This window comes from Apostichopus japonicus, chromosome 19 (assembly GCF_037975245.1).
Source record: "Apostichopus japonicus isolate 1M-3 chromosome 19, ASM3797524v1, whole genome shotgun sequence".
In the NCBI taxonomy this organism is placed as follows: Eukaryota; Metazoa; Echinodermata; class Holothuroidea; order Aspidochirotida; family Stichopodidae; genus Apostichopus; species Apostichopus japonicus.
In genome coordinates, this window is record NC_092579.1 from 5,826,406 (window position 1) to 5,845,566 (window position 19,161).

At 37.2% G+C, this 19,161-nt stretch overlaps 1 protein-coding gene across 1 annotated transcript; it reads right to left on the reverse strand.

The window, feature by feature from the left end:
- Nucleotides 1–4,871: 4,871 nt before the first annotated feature.
- On the reverse strand, nucleotides 4,872–13,559 carry LOC139960569 (uncharacterized). Its single transcript, XM_071959013.1, has 6 exons — nucleotides 13,304–13,559; nucleotides 12,738–12,834; nucleotides 11,807–11,889; nucleotides 8,441–8,515; nucleotides 6,491–6,625; nucleotides 4,872–5,983 (listed from the first exon to the last, which is right to left on the reverse strand). Exons 1-6 carry the CDS (start codon nucleotides 13,331–13,333, stop codon nucleotides 5,834–5,836), a joined length of 570 nt encoding a protein of 189 aa, XP_071815114.1. The 5' UTR covers nucleotides 13,334–13,559; the 3' UTR covers nucleotides 4,872–5,833.
- Nucleotides 13,560–19,161: the final 5,602 nt, after the last annotated feature.

Genomic DNA, 19,161 nt, shown 5'->3' on the forward strand with positions numbered 1-19,161 from the left:
TATCAATCGAAGTGTATGATTTGTCTTGTATGTTCCTATTCAGGCCATGAGTCATTTGGGTTCTCGAAATGCTGTTCCCATTAGTTACCATCCTCCCCTAGGATATCCAAGAAACAAATCGCTACAAATCGCTATATATATATATATATATATATATATATACATATATATATATATACATATATTATATATATATATATATATAATATATGTATATATATATATATATATATATACATATATATATATACATATATTATATATATATATATATATATATATATACATATATATATATATATACATATATTATATATATATATATATATATATATATATATATATATACATATATATATATACATATATTATATATATATATATATAATATATGTATATATATATATATATATATACATATATATATATACATATATTATATATATATATATATATATATACATATATATATATATATACATATATTATATATATATATATATATATATATATATACATATATTATATATATATATATATATATATATATATATATATACACAGGCTTTCTCCAATTGTGGTGAAATTATACATATAATATTCCTCCACGGTTTGGGGCTGAATTGTGTGCGTAGACTATATACCACTCTTATTAAAGACTATGGGACGGGGAGGGGAATGTGGGGTGGGGGTGGGGAGAGGGTGTGGATCACCCTTACAAAGAATGTTATGAATATTCACACACAAGGTAGGCTATAATGACTGTAGCAATTCCAATTTGGAGGAAGTTAAACACACACTTGGATTTCAAAGATTTGTACGATATGTAAGACAATATCAATTACACATTACCGTACAACATATAGTTGATATGCAAAACAATAATAATAATAATAATGATAATAATTCGACCATGATAACGACCTTAAAATCTGTTTAAAAATGTGCAATCCTTGATATTCATGTGAAGACCCATTCATAAGGAGAGCGGGGAGGGGGAGCGGGAAGCGGGAGAGGGCGAGGGGATCAATTGAATTTTAAGTATAGACATTTTATAATTTCATCTATGTACGCATACGAACAGTTTCGATCTGGCCAGGTACGGTAATGGAAACACACACAACACATACGGATCATATATTATTGTCAAATCTCTTGACGCGTATACATGGAAAAACGAATGATATATGATTTACACTTGAGGTTCTTGTTGCGCAGAATGAGACGAACGCATACATATCCTGAAGTATCTAAGTGTCTCTCATATTATTTCTTTCCCATATTTCATGACTAACGAAAGATTCAGGTAATGAAGCTCTTGGTTTAACACTTCAATGTATAAGAGAGATGTCTCTTGAACCATAAACAATTTCACAATGTACATTGTGTGGTGTGTGTTATGCAACCATTTGTTATTATCCTTGCCAATATACCTAGATGCACAGTCTAGCATTATGGATCTTGTATAGCACTAAATGAACAAGGTATCTTGAACCAGTGGCGTAGGAAGGTACTTTTGAGTGGGGGCTGAAGACTGATGGCCGGCCTGGGGGAGGGGTCTAAGGGGAGGGGGTGTCCCCCTCCCCTTTGGATTTTTTTTGCATTTCCAGGTAGCCTCAGGTGCAATTTGGTGCAATATAGCACACTTCAACACCCACTCCATTTTGTAAACTTAATTTTGTATTTTCACCAGGCCTTAGATGCAATTTGGTGCTCCAAATGAGAATTTTTTTTCTCATTTGGAAATGAAAAAGGGGTTTTCTGACTTGCGAAGCGGGGGGGGCGGAATGATGCTTCCGCCCCTCCACATTTTTTACTGGGGGGTTGGCGCCCCCTCCCCAGCCCCCCGGTTCCTACGCCCTTGTCTTGGACTATATATCTACTCTAAAACAAAGGGAACTTGAGAAAGAACAAAGGAAATTGAAAAACAAAGAGAAGGTTTTAAAAAAATGATACAAATTGAAGAATGAAAGTTTTTTATTAAATCAAAGTAAAAACAAACAAACAAACCAAATCAATCCTCATTTGTTTATTTTCTCAATGTTAGACAAAGGTTACGTCATTTGAAAGATATTAAAGTTTGAAAAGTTTCTTTAATTTTCATTCACAAAAAAAAAAGACTTGAACAAGTCTAAATATGACATCATCGAGCAACCTGTACTTGAACATTTAATGGGTTTCATTAATTATTACAATGTAATTTTTTTCTGCAGTCATATTTTACAAACGCTGCCTCTAACCTGTTGTCATAGTTACACTTTATCAACCTTATAGATTCATAAACAATGTTTTACAACTACATGTTGTTTCCATTTCACAAGTTTGAGATTGAACCTGTATTTTTTGCGTAGAATTATAGCATTTTCAAATTACAGGTACAGTAATGAAATAACGATAGCAGCTCACCTAGTTAAATTAGCTCGTCAAGTTTTCATTCCAAATAGTTTAGGAAATTTTTATATGTTTAATTTTGCACCCATTTTCGATTGCATTTGCATACCTTTACAGAGCTCCCAACTGACCCACAATTCGCGGGTTGGACCCGCATTCTAACACCCAAACCCGCTGACCCGCGCAAGCGTCCGAAAAACCCGCATTGTAATTGTCAAGTATACATAAAAAAAATTGCATCCAATTTTGACTTAGCAACCATCATTTCTTTAGCATTTATCATAATAGAGTATAAAACCTCCTTCACAGCATGATTTGAACCTCAAATTAGCCTATATCTCTTTTCATTGGGGCGAGCAGCGAACATTTTCATGCCACGGACAAGAATGAATTATCACCTACTATTCAATTTATTGATGCTACACACAAAAAAATGCATATTTCTTAGAAAATTTTGGATGACAAAAGCCTTTCTAAGTGCCACCATTTTACATGTATATATATATATATATATATATATATATATATATATCTGTGTGTGTATTTATATATGTTTGAAGTTAAACTGTAAACAATAAAATAAATCGTGATAGAAATATGAAATAAATTGATCAGAAACATAATTTGATAGAATCTGTGATAAATTTGCCATCTAATTTTGAGAAATATGAGGTACAAGATTCGTGACTATTTGGGAAACTAACTTAGGAAACCGCGTTTATAAGGAAACAGAAATAAGGGCTGGCGAGTGGTAGTTCACGCCGATTGCTGTAGGTGTAACCGTTTAAAATTGCTAAATTAGTTTACTTTTTGGTTCATTTTTACAACAGAGACCACTGCAAATTAGACACGAGTTCGTTATATATAAAACAAAGGTCAGACTTTCACAGATAATAGCAACTCACAACTCGAACAGATACGAACATATACCTTTATCGTACATAATAAAATTGTAACAACTTGATGAGCAAAGTTAAGAAAGTTTACTGGAATTAATGTTGCACGTATACCAGCGCAGGAGATCTGTAAATAGTATTTATAGTTCCTTGAATCTGCGAACAGAGAGATGTGTCTTATATCATGTAGTTCCAAGTTCCCTGCAGTACTGATGTTCTGCAAAGAGTACTTGATCTGTTGTCAAAATCAGTGAAATCAGGGAAGGCCCTATAATGTGGTGACTAGATTAATTTACCTCATTAATGTCTCTCTTACCCCTAACCTCCCCCCCCCCCTCCACCGCTCCTCCATCTTAAAAAATACGGCCATAAAAGAGTGGATTCCATTTTCAAAAATGCTAATTTAATTTCAAAATTTGGTTATCAGAAAATTTCTGACCGATTTCCAACGTTTTTAGTTTAAAATTAAAAAGCTTCCGTATACCAAAATCGTACCAAAATAATCCAAATATAACAAAAAGAATAGAGTAACCGTAACCACTGACGTCGTCTTTGTAACTAAAAATATGAACATTTTCGTCGATAAAGTTAAAATTAATTCATCAGTCGATACAGACAGAGATTAATCTGTTCCCTCATCCCGTCTTTACTCCATAAAAGCAATTCGTAATGACTATTTCACGTAACGATATGTATATAGTTTCATTAAATATACACCTCAGGCAATGACATTCAGTCGTTTCTATCATTGGTTGTGATATCCATAGTCAAGAGGTAAAAACGACTGTTGTATTCGCATGTCCTCATAAGCAGGCGTAGGCTCCGTTGATGGCGGTGCGTTATCTAACATATCTTGAAGTGCTTGAATATACCTTTGCGCCATTACTAAAGTACCCATTTTCGACATTTTCTTATTATTATCCTCCGTTCCGTTGATTGTTTTACGATTTGGTAGAATTTCCCTCAATTTTTCGAAAGCGTCACAGAGTTTGTGCATTCTCTCGCGTTCTCTCTTGTTGATTCGATTCCGTTTAGTCGCGGATGATCTCCGTTTACTGTACGGTCTGGTCACGCCGGACCGCGTATGATATTCTACCGATTCCGAGTAGGAACTTGTGGAAGCGGTTTGATCAGAGGCTTCCGATGTAGACGAGTATGGACTACTTGCGTTGAAATCTCTTCCACTTGAATCCAAAAGACGGTCGACAAACTCGTCATCATTTACATCGGTTTCATCTGCCCTGCGTTTGCCAGAAGCTCGATCGATTGATATCTCGTGAGATTGGTTACATAATTCAAGAGAATGGTATATGGTCCCTTCCTCAATACTGTTTTCTGCACCGTTTGATATTAAGCCCAAAGACCACGTGTCCGAGTTGTGACTGCTGGGAAAGAGGTTGTCGTGAACTTGTGAATGATGTGTTTCCGTTCTCTCACAAGACCAAGACGTAGTCTGTGGATAAAGTTGGCTGCTATTTGTCTGATAATCCAGGGATCCTGTGGCTTCTGCGTAGGCTGCGGTTATAATACTGTTGTTAGATTGAAGAAGTTCCAATGAAGACGCTTGAAGAAATTCCATTTATGATGATGATGATGATGATGATAAAACAAAAAGTCGTTTTATTTTTTATTTCAAAAGAGATTTAGGTAAGAAAACAAAAGACAAATCGAAAACATGGACATTGGAAGCAGCGGAATAGTATAATATACACAATTCCAAGCGACTGTTATCAAGACTACTATAATCCCAACGTCTTGCCGCCAAATTTTGTTCAGGGTTAATGTCGCAAACAGAATAACTAGTGTGTATACTGTCTGACGTTTCTCTCTCACTTCTAAGAGGGCTGTTGTTAGAAATAAACTGCGCTTCCCACCATTCTTTCTTGATGCATTATCCCCGCATTCATTCCAAACACTTAACTGTATTGGCTTGAATGTTTTGCTGGTAGTCTATCGCACTTCTGATCATATCGTTTTATCGTGAACAAACACTTCTCTTATGTGTGTGTTTTTTCCCTCTTCTCATCGTAAATTATTAATAATTGCAAAATATTGAATGATAAGACCGGGTAAGATTCTAATACTTTAGGATATGAACTAGTAACCATCTTAAATTATTCCCTGTTTATTAGCTCTCATTGCGCAAAAAACATATTTAAGGGTATCTTGCATGTCTCTACAGTCCGACGCTTCTAAGAAAGCAATATACCGTGTAATACCTATATATAGCAATTGGCTGTTTGCAGGTTTTGAAAAATTGGCATGATACCTGCATTTCCTCCTAAAATACTTGTAAATATATCTTACTCGAGGTTAAGCCATGACCGTATGGTACTCTATTTACTTTACTAAAGTATAAACTATGATATTGCCAATGGTATGTTATTTTTCTTTTCATTCAGTGAACGTATCGGTATTAGTTCACTGTGCGCTGTCTGCATTGGCATAAGTTACTTCCAAACTTCTATCGTTTTCTCGATGTGTTCATGTTAAGACGTTTTACTGCTATATAGGCGATTACAACACATAACAGAAGTACGAAAGCATCAGCGGATGGAAGCAGGTCGTAACCTTTGAACTTTGGTAGCCCTAGACTCATAAACAGTCGCTGAGAGTGTTGCATATTTAAAGGCGTCCCAATCCAGTTGTTGTTGTAGATATTCTTGCATTTCTCCTTTCGATGGGTATGGGATTACCTAAGACAAATGCATAAAGAAAAACCAAAACATTTAGTATATCTAGCATGGTATAAAAACGGATCTTAAATTAGCAAAAGTGATGCCTTTTTTGTTGTTGTAAACTTCAATGAAAAATCCGTCTTAACATCACAATCGATTCATTGATTGATTGCTAATTTGACGAATCGATAGAGATATCAATTAAGTTTATATCCATTTCTTTTATACTTAAAATTGAATATTTTTCTGAAGACTATTTTTTAGTTTTATTTATATTATAACACACTTATAATCATATTCATAACATTGAATGAAAACACATTCGATGTACGTTTCGGTAGTTCAAAATAATTTCGCATGGTGATATAGCAATGGATTTCTCAAATGAATACCGTCCACTTTGGAATGTACGTTAAGAGCATCCGTAAATAGGAAGGGCGATTATATGTGGTAAAATTATGGTGCCATACATTGGTTTATCAATGGTCTGTCCTAATAACATTAATGGAAGGAAAGTTTACAAACCTCTTTCCGCAGAATTCGCAGTGTTTCTTCTTTAGCCTCATCCAAGTAAAACTGTTTCCTTATCATGACGCATTCAGCGCCATTGCTAACCAAACTAAGGTTAGGTTGCTCACTGTACACTATATCTTGTAAACCCTGGTTAAAGATCAAAACACAACATTTTACAATTTGGGTATCACGTGTGATTTATCTTGCCATATGCACTAGCCCACCTTACCACTCCCCCCCCCCCCCCGCCAACCCCTCGCCATACACACCTCAAGACAATCATACCAACTGACCTACATTTGTATTCATCATTTAAATCATATTTCCATGGCCCCCTTCTTGGCCCGGGCCTCGGGTATTTAGCCCCACCCCCCCCCCTGATTCCCCTCTTTTTCACTCTCGTCAAGCGTACCAACGTGAGAACAGCGTATAGGTACCTCACTGTTCCCGTTACTTTCCCTATAGTAAAAACATATATCAGATAACACTCAGGTCGCTTCATATACCCTCATTTCAGCGCTAACAAGTTCGTCTCGTTTTGGAGTGCATGAGAATAACGTCTTCTTTTTTTCAATTGATGTCTCAGTTCAAATTCTCTCATCCCAGTTAATAACATGTTCACATGGTCTTGTATGAATAGACCTGTTTATCATATCTTGATATAATAAATGATCAGCGTACAGATAGATAAACGTATATGAATATCCGTAGAACAGGTTAGCTTCGCCGTTGTGGACGTTCCTGTTAAAAGGATTGTTATGTTACACAACATACATATGTGTTTACTCTTCCGTGTCAGTGTCGACAGATTTACAACAACTCATCAGACGTCAAGACAACGATACCTCGAACGGGATCGGAACTGTCATTATCTTGCGTCGGATTTTTTCCCTCGTTTTTTGTTTGTTTTGTATTCTGTTTTCTATATCAATTTTCGTACGTAGAGACGATTTCATCATTCCATGAAAAGTTGTGACAAAAGTAGTGGATTTCTTTCTGACAAAATTTGAATTTGAATTTCAATGGACATTTATATTTCGGTTCGAATAGGAAGACTTTGGTTCAGAGTACGGGGCTTTGGCAATTGACGCCGCATATATATATATATATATATATATATATATATATATATATATATATATGTGTGTGTGCAACTGTTTGTATATCCTGACGTCATAGTTTTGATGAAACATTACGATTTATTTCTTTAGAGGTACAGTATTGGCCCTATATTTTTTTTTATGCTAAAATAATTTTCTCGGAGGATATCACTATCCATTTACACCATTATTTAACTTTCGAGTAGAATTAAAAGCAATAGACGTGACCATTAAACGTGTGTATTGGGTTTTACCAACCATGACACAGATATATTACATATCGACGTAGTGCAGTCCAGGTTTTCATATCGACGAGATTTTGTTTTTATCTTCTGAATTAATTTCTTGTAATCGAGTTCTCGTAGTAAGTCTTTGACTTTCAGTATCTATAGGGCTCATATGCAGGTTGGCATTTACTGAACATGTTTGCAAATCTTTTGGCGTGACTTTGTGCTCATACAATTGATTGAACTGTCCTATAAATGTAAGCACTTTTCATTCGATTGCTCCTTTTTTTTCGTTCACTAGTCAGGGGCGGGGCGGGGGCGGGGGCGGGGGCGAGAGGCGGGGCGGGGTGGGTGGGGTGGGGTGGTGTGGGCTATGTCCATCTAGAGAATCTAGACTTTCCTCGAGGCGACAATGTGACCATATATATATTTTTCTGTCAACTGTGACACCGTATGAATGTCTTTGTCAACAAGGCAAGTTCAAAAATTATGAAACGTTCTTAAATTTGCTGACTTGGCAAACTTTAGTTTCAAGCGAACTGTATGTTAAACTGATCTAATGAAGTGCACAATGAGACGTTTAAAAAAGAAGAACACAAAATATAAAAGAATACAAATATGGAATTATTACTCACAAAAACGTCTCCCTTTTCAAGTATTTGTACAACTACAAACAATGCGTCTTTGTTGTGTTCTGGTGGCAGCATAGGCTGGTGGTATGAAGAAGAATAATTTAATTAAAAATGATAGGAGCTAGTAGTACTCAAGGGCGCAACCAAGTTTACTTATGGAGGATTAGACCCCCCCCACCCCCACCCCGCATTATATCAGGCCGACCCAGTCCCCCTCCCTACCCCCTCAAAAGTAGACAGAATATCACAAAACTGCTGGTGGAAAATCAATTCTTCAACATTGTTTCAAAAAGTTGTAAACTATTTCATCATTTCAGCACAGGCCCAAAGCCAGACGGGGCACGGTGGGGGGGAGACAATATCTCCCCCCCCCCCTCAGCATTTGGCGAATCGATTGCCAAATCAATTTAGTCTACAAAGCATAATCCTACTATATTTGCTCATTCCTCCTCCCTCTTTATCACCTAAAATATATATGTCAAGCAATTTGATTTCTTAACAAATTAACCAATTTTCTACATTTTTGTTAAGTGCGCTTAGCTTCGCAATAAATAGAGCTTATTGAAACTCTTCCCGGTGTCTTGGTTGTTTTTGTTTTCAACCAAATAAGCCATAAAATATCGGATGACGGTCTCTGTGATGATGTTAATGGAAACATAGGTGGAATGAAGAAACTGTTCTTCTTCATCATTGCTGCAACCTTGCTTGAGATTGATACAAGATTTGGTGAACGCTCTACACCGAGGCGTGAATCCAGTGGGGTCCATATAGGGGCGCGCCCCCTGCCAACGGGGGGGGGGGTTAATGTAGGGTTATGACGCTGTACTATACTACCATGAAATAATTCTTTCATTTGTTCATGAAAATGTCCTATGGCTGGTAATTTAGGCTTATTTAACTGGTAGGTCTGATATGATATCCACACAACTTCGACACCATATTGAGAGATTTTCGTCGAACGATGAATTATAAATTATGATTGGTCAATGCAGTGTGCGTACACACTGTGCTTAATGAAGATCGAATTACGCTCCGTTAGCGTAAACACTATAGGCCCTATACATGAACATTAATGATGACAGCCATATTCCGAGCTGTGCCATTCAGCATTTCCAATATGTATTTCTTATAGTCATTCACATTACTTCGTTGAACGACGCGATCGTTATAAACTACGAATATAACTTCGTGGAATTAAGAATTGCTTAATCGGAGGCACCTGTTTTGGTTATTGAAATGAAGAGATGTGCGTAGGCTACACATATGTAAAGCAAAATTAAATTTGTATTCATCGTTTGCGATCCAGAAGATACTTCCCAAGTGTTTTTAATTAAGGGGGCATAATATCATCCTCTTTAGACTTAAACGTTTATCTTTTAAAGAATTTTAATGCATTCACTCGGATTTTCCTAATTTTGGCATTTTTGACGAATTGGCCTACATGGTCATAATTACGGCTAGCCTATTCTGAAATTGCAGAGTGGTCACACTGTATAATCATGGACGATTCCACGCTTGGTGTATTTATGCTGATGGTGATGGCCAGGGCTGAAGGCGCTGAAGGCGCGAAGCCTCGACGGGGGGTGTCGGTGGGGATCCACCGCTAGGAAAATGTTGAAATTAAATAAAGTTAGATGCAATTTCATGGCAGTTGGCAATCAGCATAAATACACCAAGAGAAAAGAAAAGAAAAGAAAAGAAAAGAAAAGAAAAGAAAAGAAAAGAAAAGAAAAGAAAAGAAAAGAAAAGAAAAGAAAGTTTCTCTTGGTGTATTTATGCTGATTGCCAGCTGCCATGAAATTGCATATAACTTTATTTAATTTCACATTTTCCTAGCGGTGGATCCCCACCGACACCCCCCGTCGAGGCTTCGCGCCTTCAGCCCTCGCAGGTTCGGGCTTCGCCCTCACAAAGTGAGACCCACCCCCCTCCCTTTTGTAATACTCTCAATTCGCCATGTGTTAGATCTAGGCCATATCAACACGTTCCACGAACTGAAAGTGGCAAAGATTTCAATTTTTCGCAAAAAGTGTGTTTTTCTTAAAACACTTAACATATATAACACTTTACATAAGTTCCTTGTAGCATACAAGAATGCATTCTCAATCCTTTACATAGAACTTGCATGTGCAAAAACGTTTGGTGCTTCACCAACGGTTTGTGAATCTAGTTTCTCTACACTTAACCCGCAAGCTTACACCTTACATAAGATCAATGTTGCAACAGGGGCTGGGAAATCTCAGCATCCTGTCATTTGAGAGGGATTTCACTCTTCGTATCACACATAATGAGTTCATGAGGATTTTCAAGAAGAAGAGTAGACGTCGCCTTTTTTTTTTGCTAGAATCATTCACATTTGTTTTAGACAATTTTTAAACTGTAAGCTAATATTTTAAGAAATCGAAGTATTTTTTTTGTATCTTACTCTCCTAATAAACAAGGGGGAATACCTTCCTTAATATACTTTCAGTGACCCCCCCCCCCCCATTTGGGCACCCCCTCCACCATCTGAAAATTCCTGGCTACGGGCCTGCTTAGAACCCTCCATTTTACCAAAGTTTCTCAAAAGTGTTGTGGTCACGACTCCCCGTAAATCACCTGGCTGATATTAGATTTTAACATTTAGCCCTCCCTTTCTTTTCTTTTCTTTTCTTTTCTTTTCTTTTCTTTTCTTTTCTTTTCTTTTCTTTTCTTTTCTTTTCTTTTCTTTTCTTTTCTTTTCTTTTCTTTTCTTTTCTTTTCTTTTCTTTTCTTTTCTTTTCTTTTCTTTTCTTTTCTTTTCTTTTCTTTTCTTTTCTTTTCTTTTCTTTTCTTTTCTTTTCTTTTCTTTTCTTTTCTTTTCTTTTCTTTTCTTTTCTTTTCTTTTCTTTTCTTTTCTTTTCTTTTCTTTTCTTTTCTTTTCTTTTCTTTTCTTTTCTTTTCTTTTCTTTTCTTTTCTTTTCTTTTCTTTTCTTTTCTTTTCTTTTCTTTTCTTTTCTTTTCTTTTCTTTTCTTTTCTTTTCTTTTCTTTTCTTTTCTTTTCTTTTCTTTTCTTTTCTTTTCTTTTCTTTTCTTTTCTTTTCTTTTCTTTTCTTTTCTTTTCTTTTCTTTTCTTTTCTCTTCTTTTCTTTCTTTCTCATTTTCTATTTGTTGTCAAGAAACTACCCTGCTACACAATTTAACCGTTTCTCACCAGTGTGTCTAACGATGTTGCTACAACCAGTGTATTGTCTAAACTGTTTGGAATGTTCAGTAACAATGCAATAAGCAGCAATTTGCGTTCGATGAAGTTACTGAATCAAATTCCATTTTACATAATAACAAGTGCTCGAGATAACACGAACATTTGAACCCTGCAATGTTCTGATATAAGAGCGAGTTTGTTTTTACCCCTTCCAGTTTGTCAAGATCAGAATGGAATGTTCTTCTCTGCTCCACAAATGTTTCTGTATCTTCCTCATCTTCTTCCTCTTCTGAAAAAGAGATAAGAGCTAATACGTAGGATGTTATATCATAACTATTATATTGCTGACATATAGACGTTGGATAAGGTGGGTGATGATCCCTCTGAGAGTGCTGTGTTGTTTGGTCCTGTCCCTTAACTCAATGGTCGGGAGCCTGCAGGGGGGGGGGGCGGGGTACGATGTTGTCCAGAAGAGGGGCTACCTCTCTCCTGTGAGATATTGGAATGTGCTTAGATGCAAAACAGTGTCATATATTTCCACTTTTGAAACAACTTTAAACTTTGATATTTATATATATATATATATATATATATATATATATATATATATATCGTTTCACCTTACCCGTATCAGGTGGGTGCTGTGAGGGCGGGGAAAGTATACAATGGATAATTGATAAACATCTTTCTACCATTAGAGCTGATATTATGCAGAAATACTGTAAGATGTGTCGGTTATTATGTACTCTTTAGTAAAGGCTAACTTTTCTTGGCAAAGCACTACCTCCTCTTCTCCCATGGCAACCAACCTGTCTCTCTCATACCAGGGTAATGCGTTCCAAGCCAATACGACTTGATGACGTCACTGGATAGAACATTCCCATTGTCACCTGTAACATTAGTATAGGCCTACAGCATTATAACGTGACATATAGCGGAACAATTCATCGTCTTGAGATGGTGTGCACTTTTATCCACTCAATCCTTTTGAATACTGTTATAATCTTATACGAACAGTTTAAATAATTTAACAGAACCCCATCAGTTTGTGCATACTTCGTAAAGTATATTTTAGACACACAGTTTGTCACGTATAATCGGCTTGCCGGATAACGTCTGTGCTTTTGAGAGACTTACCAATTTCCTGAATGGTGAAGTCAAAGTTCACACTTTTTTCTTGGGTTGGGTTTCCTTCCGTTGTCGTCTGTCTCTTTGTAACTGACAAATTCCGTAACTAAAAAAAAAAAAGGTCACAAAAAAAATTATATCCATAGTCTTACGATATCATGACGAAAATTGGCAGTTTTCGCTACGACGTGCAAACAATTAAGACAACAGAAACTTGGAAATATAGTAAACGCGTAGTAACACTAGAATAATATAGAAGGCAAAATGGGGAAAGATACTTAACAGTGTAATTAGAAGAAACCAACCAACCCCCTCCTCCCCATCCTCCCTAGTCCCCCTCCTCCCCTCCTTCCCCTTCTCCTAATCTACAACAGCTTGGATGCAGGGCGGGTTAAGGTGGGGGGGGGGGGGTAATTTAGATCGGAACGAGATATGCACGCAATTACTCGCAAGCGACATGGGCCTATATTACATAAAACAACATAACCTATTCCTTTTACCGAAAAAGGCATGTCAAGTGAAAAGAATATTCAAACAAAAAACAGCAACAAATCAACAGAAAACTGATCGTATACCTTTTGGATATCATGAATCGATAGAGGCATTTGACTTGGTATAGTGCTACCTCTTCGGCGTTGTGGCGTAATGTCGTCTGGTATGTTTGTGCGCACAGCGCTTAAATTAGGCGCGAAACTCGACACAGTCGTAGATTCGATAGTTGATGAAACGACTGCGCTTTTCACTCTTCGTGATTCTGTTGATATGTCCTCTCGCTTTGCAAGTGACGATTTGACGAGATTTCCAGCGGATGAATGTGGCCGAATTCTTGTTATCGGGGAGTTTGATCTCAAATCTTCTAGCACTGTGAAAGGATGTGGTGACGTAATAGACGTTAATAAAAAGGGTAAAGTCTCTGCTTATTTTGAAACTTTGTTTTCTGAACTTTCTTTGTCAAGAGCACGTGCTTTATTAAAACGTGTCAGAAAGTCTAGATAGCTATCATAATCGACACCGAAGTGAGAGAGAGGGGGGTGGGAAGTCTTCAAACTGCTAATAATGCAAACAAGAGGGGAAAAACAAAGGGAAAATAAAGATGGAGCTCAGCTGGGGCTCAAGAGAACACACAACCTTTAAACATGTGATCAATTGTCCGATTTTATTACCCCATGTTCCCTCTCGACTATCCCTTCCCTTACACCACTCCGCCGCTTCTCACAATTTTAATTCGATGTAGGCTAACCGTCAGTATCAATCTCCTGTCGAAATAAAACAACTCATTTCCTCTTCTGTGACACTCACTCTAAAACTATGTAACTGGTGGGGCTATTTAAGTTACCTAATGACATGGGTCATCCCTATTCTATTTTTTTTCTTTTTTTTCAGAGAAGCCCGAAAAACTGGCAATGTAACTTAAGGTTTATATTCGGTCAAGTCGTGGGATAAACCTAGTCTAAATTTGACAACGACTGATAACTTTGAAGGGGTTTTCTCGTTATGATAGATGAATTTCAACAATTGAGCTAACAATGAACACTTTACAGAAACTGTGGGGTAATAAGGTATATGTAACAGACAAAAGTTTCCAACGTGACAATATATTACGTATTTCAATTCACTTTGGAATATCTACGGCGTTCCTTACCTAAGATTGAACCCTCGTGCCATTGCTGTGCTGCAGTTTTTTTAGTCTTGCGTAATGGCTTGCTAACAGATCTTCTTTTAAGATTAGCCAGAACTGAACAGCTGCCCTGTTGTCATGGAAATAATGATCAACGAGAAACTATAGGACAAATTCATACCCGTGTGAAAGTGTTGGAACGAAAACATGCTTCTAAGAGGCCAATCAGTGTGTATTCGAAACTCATACGTTTAATCTATTCTTTATGAGGTTAGGCTATACTTAGACTGGATATAATCTATTATACTTCCCTTCTAAAGATAGTAACCGGTTATAAACAATGTATATAGGTCTACAGCCCCCCCCCCCCAAAAAAAAAACACCTCCCCCACGTGATCACATGTACTTTCCAGTGAAACATCTTTTTATATGCGTAGCTACTAAAATGTAGTAATTCCCATACTTAGGGCTAATAGCCTACTGTACATTTGTTACGTTATGTATGTAGTTACATAGAGGTTTACTTTTCTTGATGTTTGTATTTGATCATATGCTGCCAGTAACTTAGAAATATCACCAGTTTTATTTTAAAACCAAGAGCAAAATTAATCAGATTGCCTTCAGAATGTTTCAATGATGAATAAATGAATTAGGAACATACGAACGAACGAACGAACGAACGAACGAATGCATGAATGAATGAATGAATGAGTTAGTCAATGAATGAATAAAAGCTGAATCAATGTCTGACTTAAATTCCTGGAAGAATGAATTGCATAACTGAGCAAAACTTTACCGAATCATTCTCCGGTATACTCGATTCTTCTATCACACTATAGTGTTGAAGAAGCTCAAAATTTAGAAACCAAACACGTTCCAACTGATGACGTCTAACTACATATTAATGCAAGATTAGATATTTGTGCTTATCATGGCAAACCTTGTTCACTCATATACTCACACCAAGTGGTACTGTACTTGTTCTAGTATTCATATTGTATTAAATTACAAGGCTATTATTTGGTAGACGGTATATGCTTAGAAAAATTGCAGATCACGCAAACACCAAGAACCGATTCAAAAACCTCTCGGTTTAAGCGTTTCAATCGAATGTGTTGACAAGAACTTATCACCACGTGCAATGTCTATATTATTTCAGGGAGCCACCGTTAGAGCAAATTCATGGCTATTTTTACTCCCAGAAATTCCCAACAGGACAAGAGCTATACTATACATCTTAAATGGGGAAAAAGAAAACCAAAGAAAAACATATCCTATATAAAATTGTCCTCACAAAATCTAAATATTTGCAAGTATACCTAACATTAACCAGGATTCGCTCCATTGAAATGCAGTCATCAAAGATTTATGTATTGAAGAGAGAAGGCGGGCTGCACGGAATTGATATTAAACGGTGGTAAAATATCGTTTTTCATTTTACTCTCGTACAAATAACGAATATCTAAAACATGAGATGACTTAAGCAATACATCAAATCATGCTGTTACCAAGGCAACTCCCGCGGTAACATACATAAACCTGATGTATCGGACGATAAAACTCGTACATATTTTTATAAGAGCGACACAATGCCAGTAAATTCGTTAATGACAAACATGGATCAATTGATAAGACGCAAAAAATAATAGAGAGAGGGAGAGAAAAAAACATTCATCTACATTATGAGTTCCGTTTCTTAATCATCATTTGAAAAATGAATGTTTGTCATTAATGGTTAAAAAAATTAATGTAGGCCTACTTTAAGTACAGTACATAATATTTAAGTAAAAGATTTGTAAAGGGGTATTGGGTAACAGATACAACTGCCTGAAATAATGTGACCACAATTATGATTATGATATAAAAACAGTTTACTCCCCCAAAAGAGGGGATTTGAATGAGATGTTACTGAATAAATAGATATATTGTTTTTAACCAACATAATATACCCTGCTCTGTATAAGTCAGCAGTATTACCACCATATTTAGCATATTATAAAATGCTTAAAATGTCCAAAACTACTTTCCTTTAGGTTCTAGCTTTCCAAATTTTTCCAAAGGACAGAAGAGTGCTCAAATAGACAATGAAATGTCTTAAGAAAGGAACAAATGCATCTAATATAGGGCAATCAAAATGATTGAAGTTTGAAAACGTGTGACCATTAATTGACCATCTAGCATATTTGGGTGCAATACTAAATCACCTTTACGTTGGTAACGATGTATAAATGTTATAGAACTATTATGCAAACTTGCATACAATGACCAAGGATGGCAAATCTTAGACAATTTTTATTCGAAGCAATCTGGAAAAGCGGGAAGGGTCGAGACATGGGCGGGATTACGGGGGGGGGGGGGGGGGCAAGAGGGGGCATTTGCCCCCCCACTTTTTCCCAGACCTTAGTTCACTTTTTTGTCGTTTTTGCAGACAAATGTGCACAACCCTAATCGAAATTATTCCCCCACAACAGCTCTATCAAATAGGCATATTTGTCTCGAATCTAAGTCGATTTTGTGTTTAACATCGTAACATGTAGCTTCAGTGGCGGAGCTAGGGGTATTGGTCAAGGGGGGGGGGGGGATAGAGGGGCGCTTTAGACACAATCTAAGAGGAGCGCCACCACAGGTTTGCGCGGAGCGTACAGAAATTTTTTGAGTAAAGATACTTCCTAGATCGCTGGAAATGACCCTTACCTGGCCTTGCTAATTTGCAGATAAACGAAGAATAAATAGGTGTCATCGCCAACAAAATGTGACAAATGTCAATATGGTAGATGAGAGCGCAATGAAAACGTCAATAATCGCGAATAAATAAAAAGTGGTGAAAACCTGAAAAGGGCGCCAGCAGTCCATTTGAGTCCGTCAGGGGGGGGGGGGGGGCATCTGCCCCTCTGACTGTATGGACGCTCCGCCACTATGTAGCATGCAGAATAACTGGAGCTGGAGCTAGCACATGGTTCGCAACACAGGTTACGAATCCTGGAGCTAACACACTAGCGATTCAATTCTGCATGTTGATGAATCCGCGGCATGTGCTACAGTGCCAGCTTCAGGAATTGATTTTCAACGTTGCTGCTCTACTAAATGCGTTGAATAACTAAATCCAGAGAAACGATTTACGAAAGCCAGATTTGCATATTGGGTATATCAATAATTAAATTCAATATACTGACACATGACACCCCCCCCCCCCATACAACAACATGCAATGGCAATGCCGATGTAATTTCTTTACTGCTCGAAATCCTGGAATGATGCATGCAAATCGAATAATGTAAATTACAAATTGGCACTAGCACAGTAACGGAACCGGTGGACTTGAGGGGCTTATCCCCCATGAAAAAAAATGTGTGTGGGGGGGGGGGGTAAAGGTATGTTCAGCCCCCAATATTTGCCAAGTGCTCCAAGAAGTGGGGACCGCGGGGAGAATTTCGAAGTGGGTGCTGAACATATTCTGAATCGGTCCAATGAGTATACTAATAATTTTAGGGGGAAAGAACTGTCTAGATGCGATTTATTGTTACCAGAGGTGTCATTTTTGCTGATCTAGGATTTCCTTTTTGCTTAAATTTCAACGCGCCGCGCCAACTGATGGTGGTGCACCGCCTAAATAGTGACGTATAAGCTTCAGTTATAAATCACCATATAAGTTCTTCTATCCGTCCTCCCTAAATTTACACACGTTCATTAATTGTTTAGATGCAATTTGAAGCCTATATCGGTGTTAATTTTACCGATCGAAGGGTACCTTTCATCGAAAATTTCGACGCTCCTTGCCAACCGATGATGGCGCTCTGTTTAGATAGTGACGTATAACAAAAGTTGTACATCACCATCTGACCATATGTTCTACTATAAATCCTCTTCAAATTTTAAACGATAATTAACTATCTAGATACAATTGCAGACATGAGATCCATATTTCAAGGATGGGTACATGCAGCTTAGAGCACTCGGGAAGTGCCGTTTCCGGCCATCTGGAGGGTTTGTAAAGCCAAAAAAATTCTTGTACGCTCCGCGCCAACCGATGGTGGCGCTCCGCTTAGATAGTCTTGCTAACAGTTTTCAAATCCCGCCCCTGGGTCGAGATATGTATCGCAGTGAAGCGATAAGTGTAAAATATATGTACTAGTATAGGGACGAGTAAAGAACTATAGGTTAACGTTTAATTGTTATTTAAAACTATAGTACAGAAATGTTGGTCTTGAGAGGTGATTTGAACAGCGGTCTTCTTATATAAGCACACCGTGTTCCTGTATATGTCATATAAATCGTCTATGTATACTTGATAGTGTACTGTGCCTCATAATCATATGTAGTTGTTATGTAAGTCATATGTACAACAAACTATTTTCTGCGTAATGTAGTGTGTTACCTCGATTACATATCCGTATAATGATGAGGTGATGGTGTGATAATGATGATTTGATAATGACGTGGAGAGGGATGTAAGAATAATATAGTGAAGATGTGGGAATAATGTAGGGATGGTGTGGAAATAATGTAGGGATGTTGTGGATATCATGTAGGGATGGTGTGGATATAATGTAGGTATGGTGTGGGAACGATGTGGGGATGATATGAGAATAACGTGAGAGTGATGTGGGGATGATGTGAGAGTGATGTGGAGATGATTTGAGATTGATGTATAGTGATAATGTGGAAATAGTGTATGGATGGTGTGCGTATGATGTAGTGGGGGGGGGGGGGTGGGTATATGATCTAGGTAGGAGAAAGGATGATTCTTTATGCATTTTATTTCTAGTTCCAGATTTGCTTATCTTCGTATACCTGTCAACACGACCTTAACCTCGA

Bases quoted from the DNA above. Each gene is read 5' to 3' on its own strand.
- LOC139960569 (XM_071959013.1), bottom strand. From the start codon at position 13,333: ATGCCTCTATCGATTCATGATATCCAAAAG. The intron at 6,626-8,440 runs GTGAGTAATAAT...ATCTTTAACCAG, and splicing joins TTGAAAAGGGAGACGTTTTT to GGTTTACAAGATATAGTGTA. The intron at 5,984-6,490 runs GTTTGTAAACTT...CATTTGTCTTAG, and splicing joins TGCGAATTCTGCGGAAAGAG to GTAATCCCATACCCATCGAA.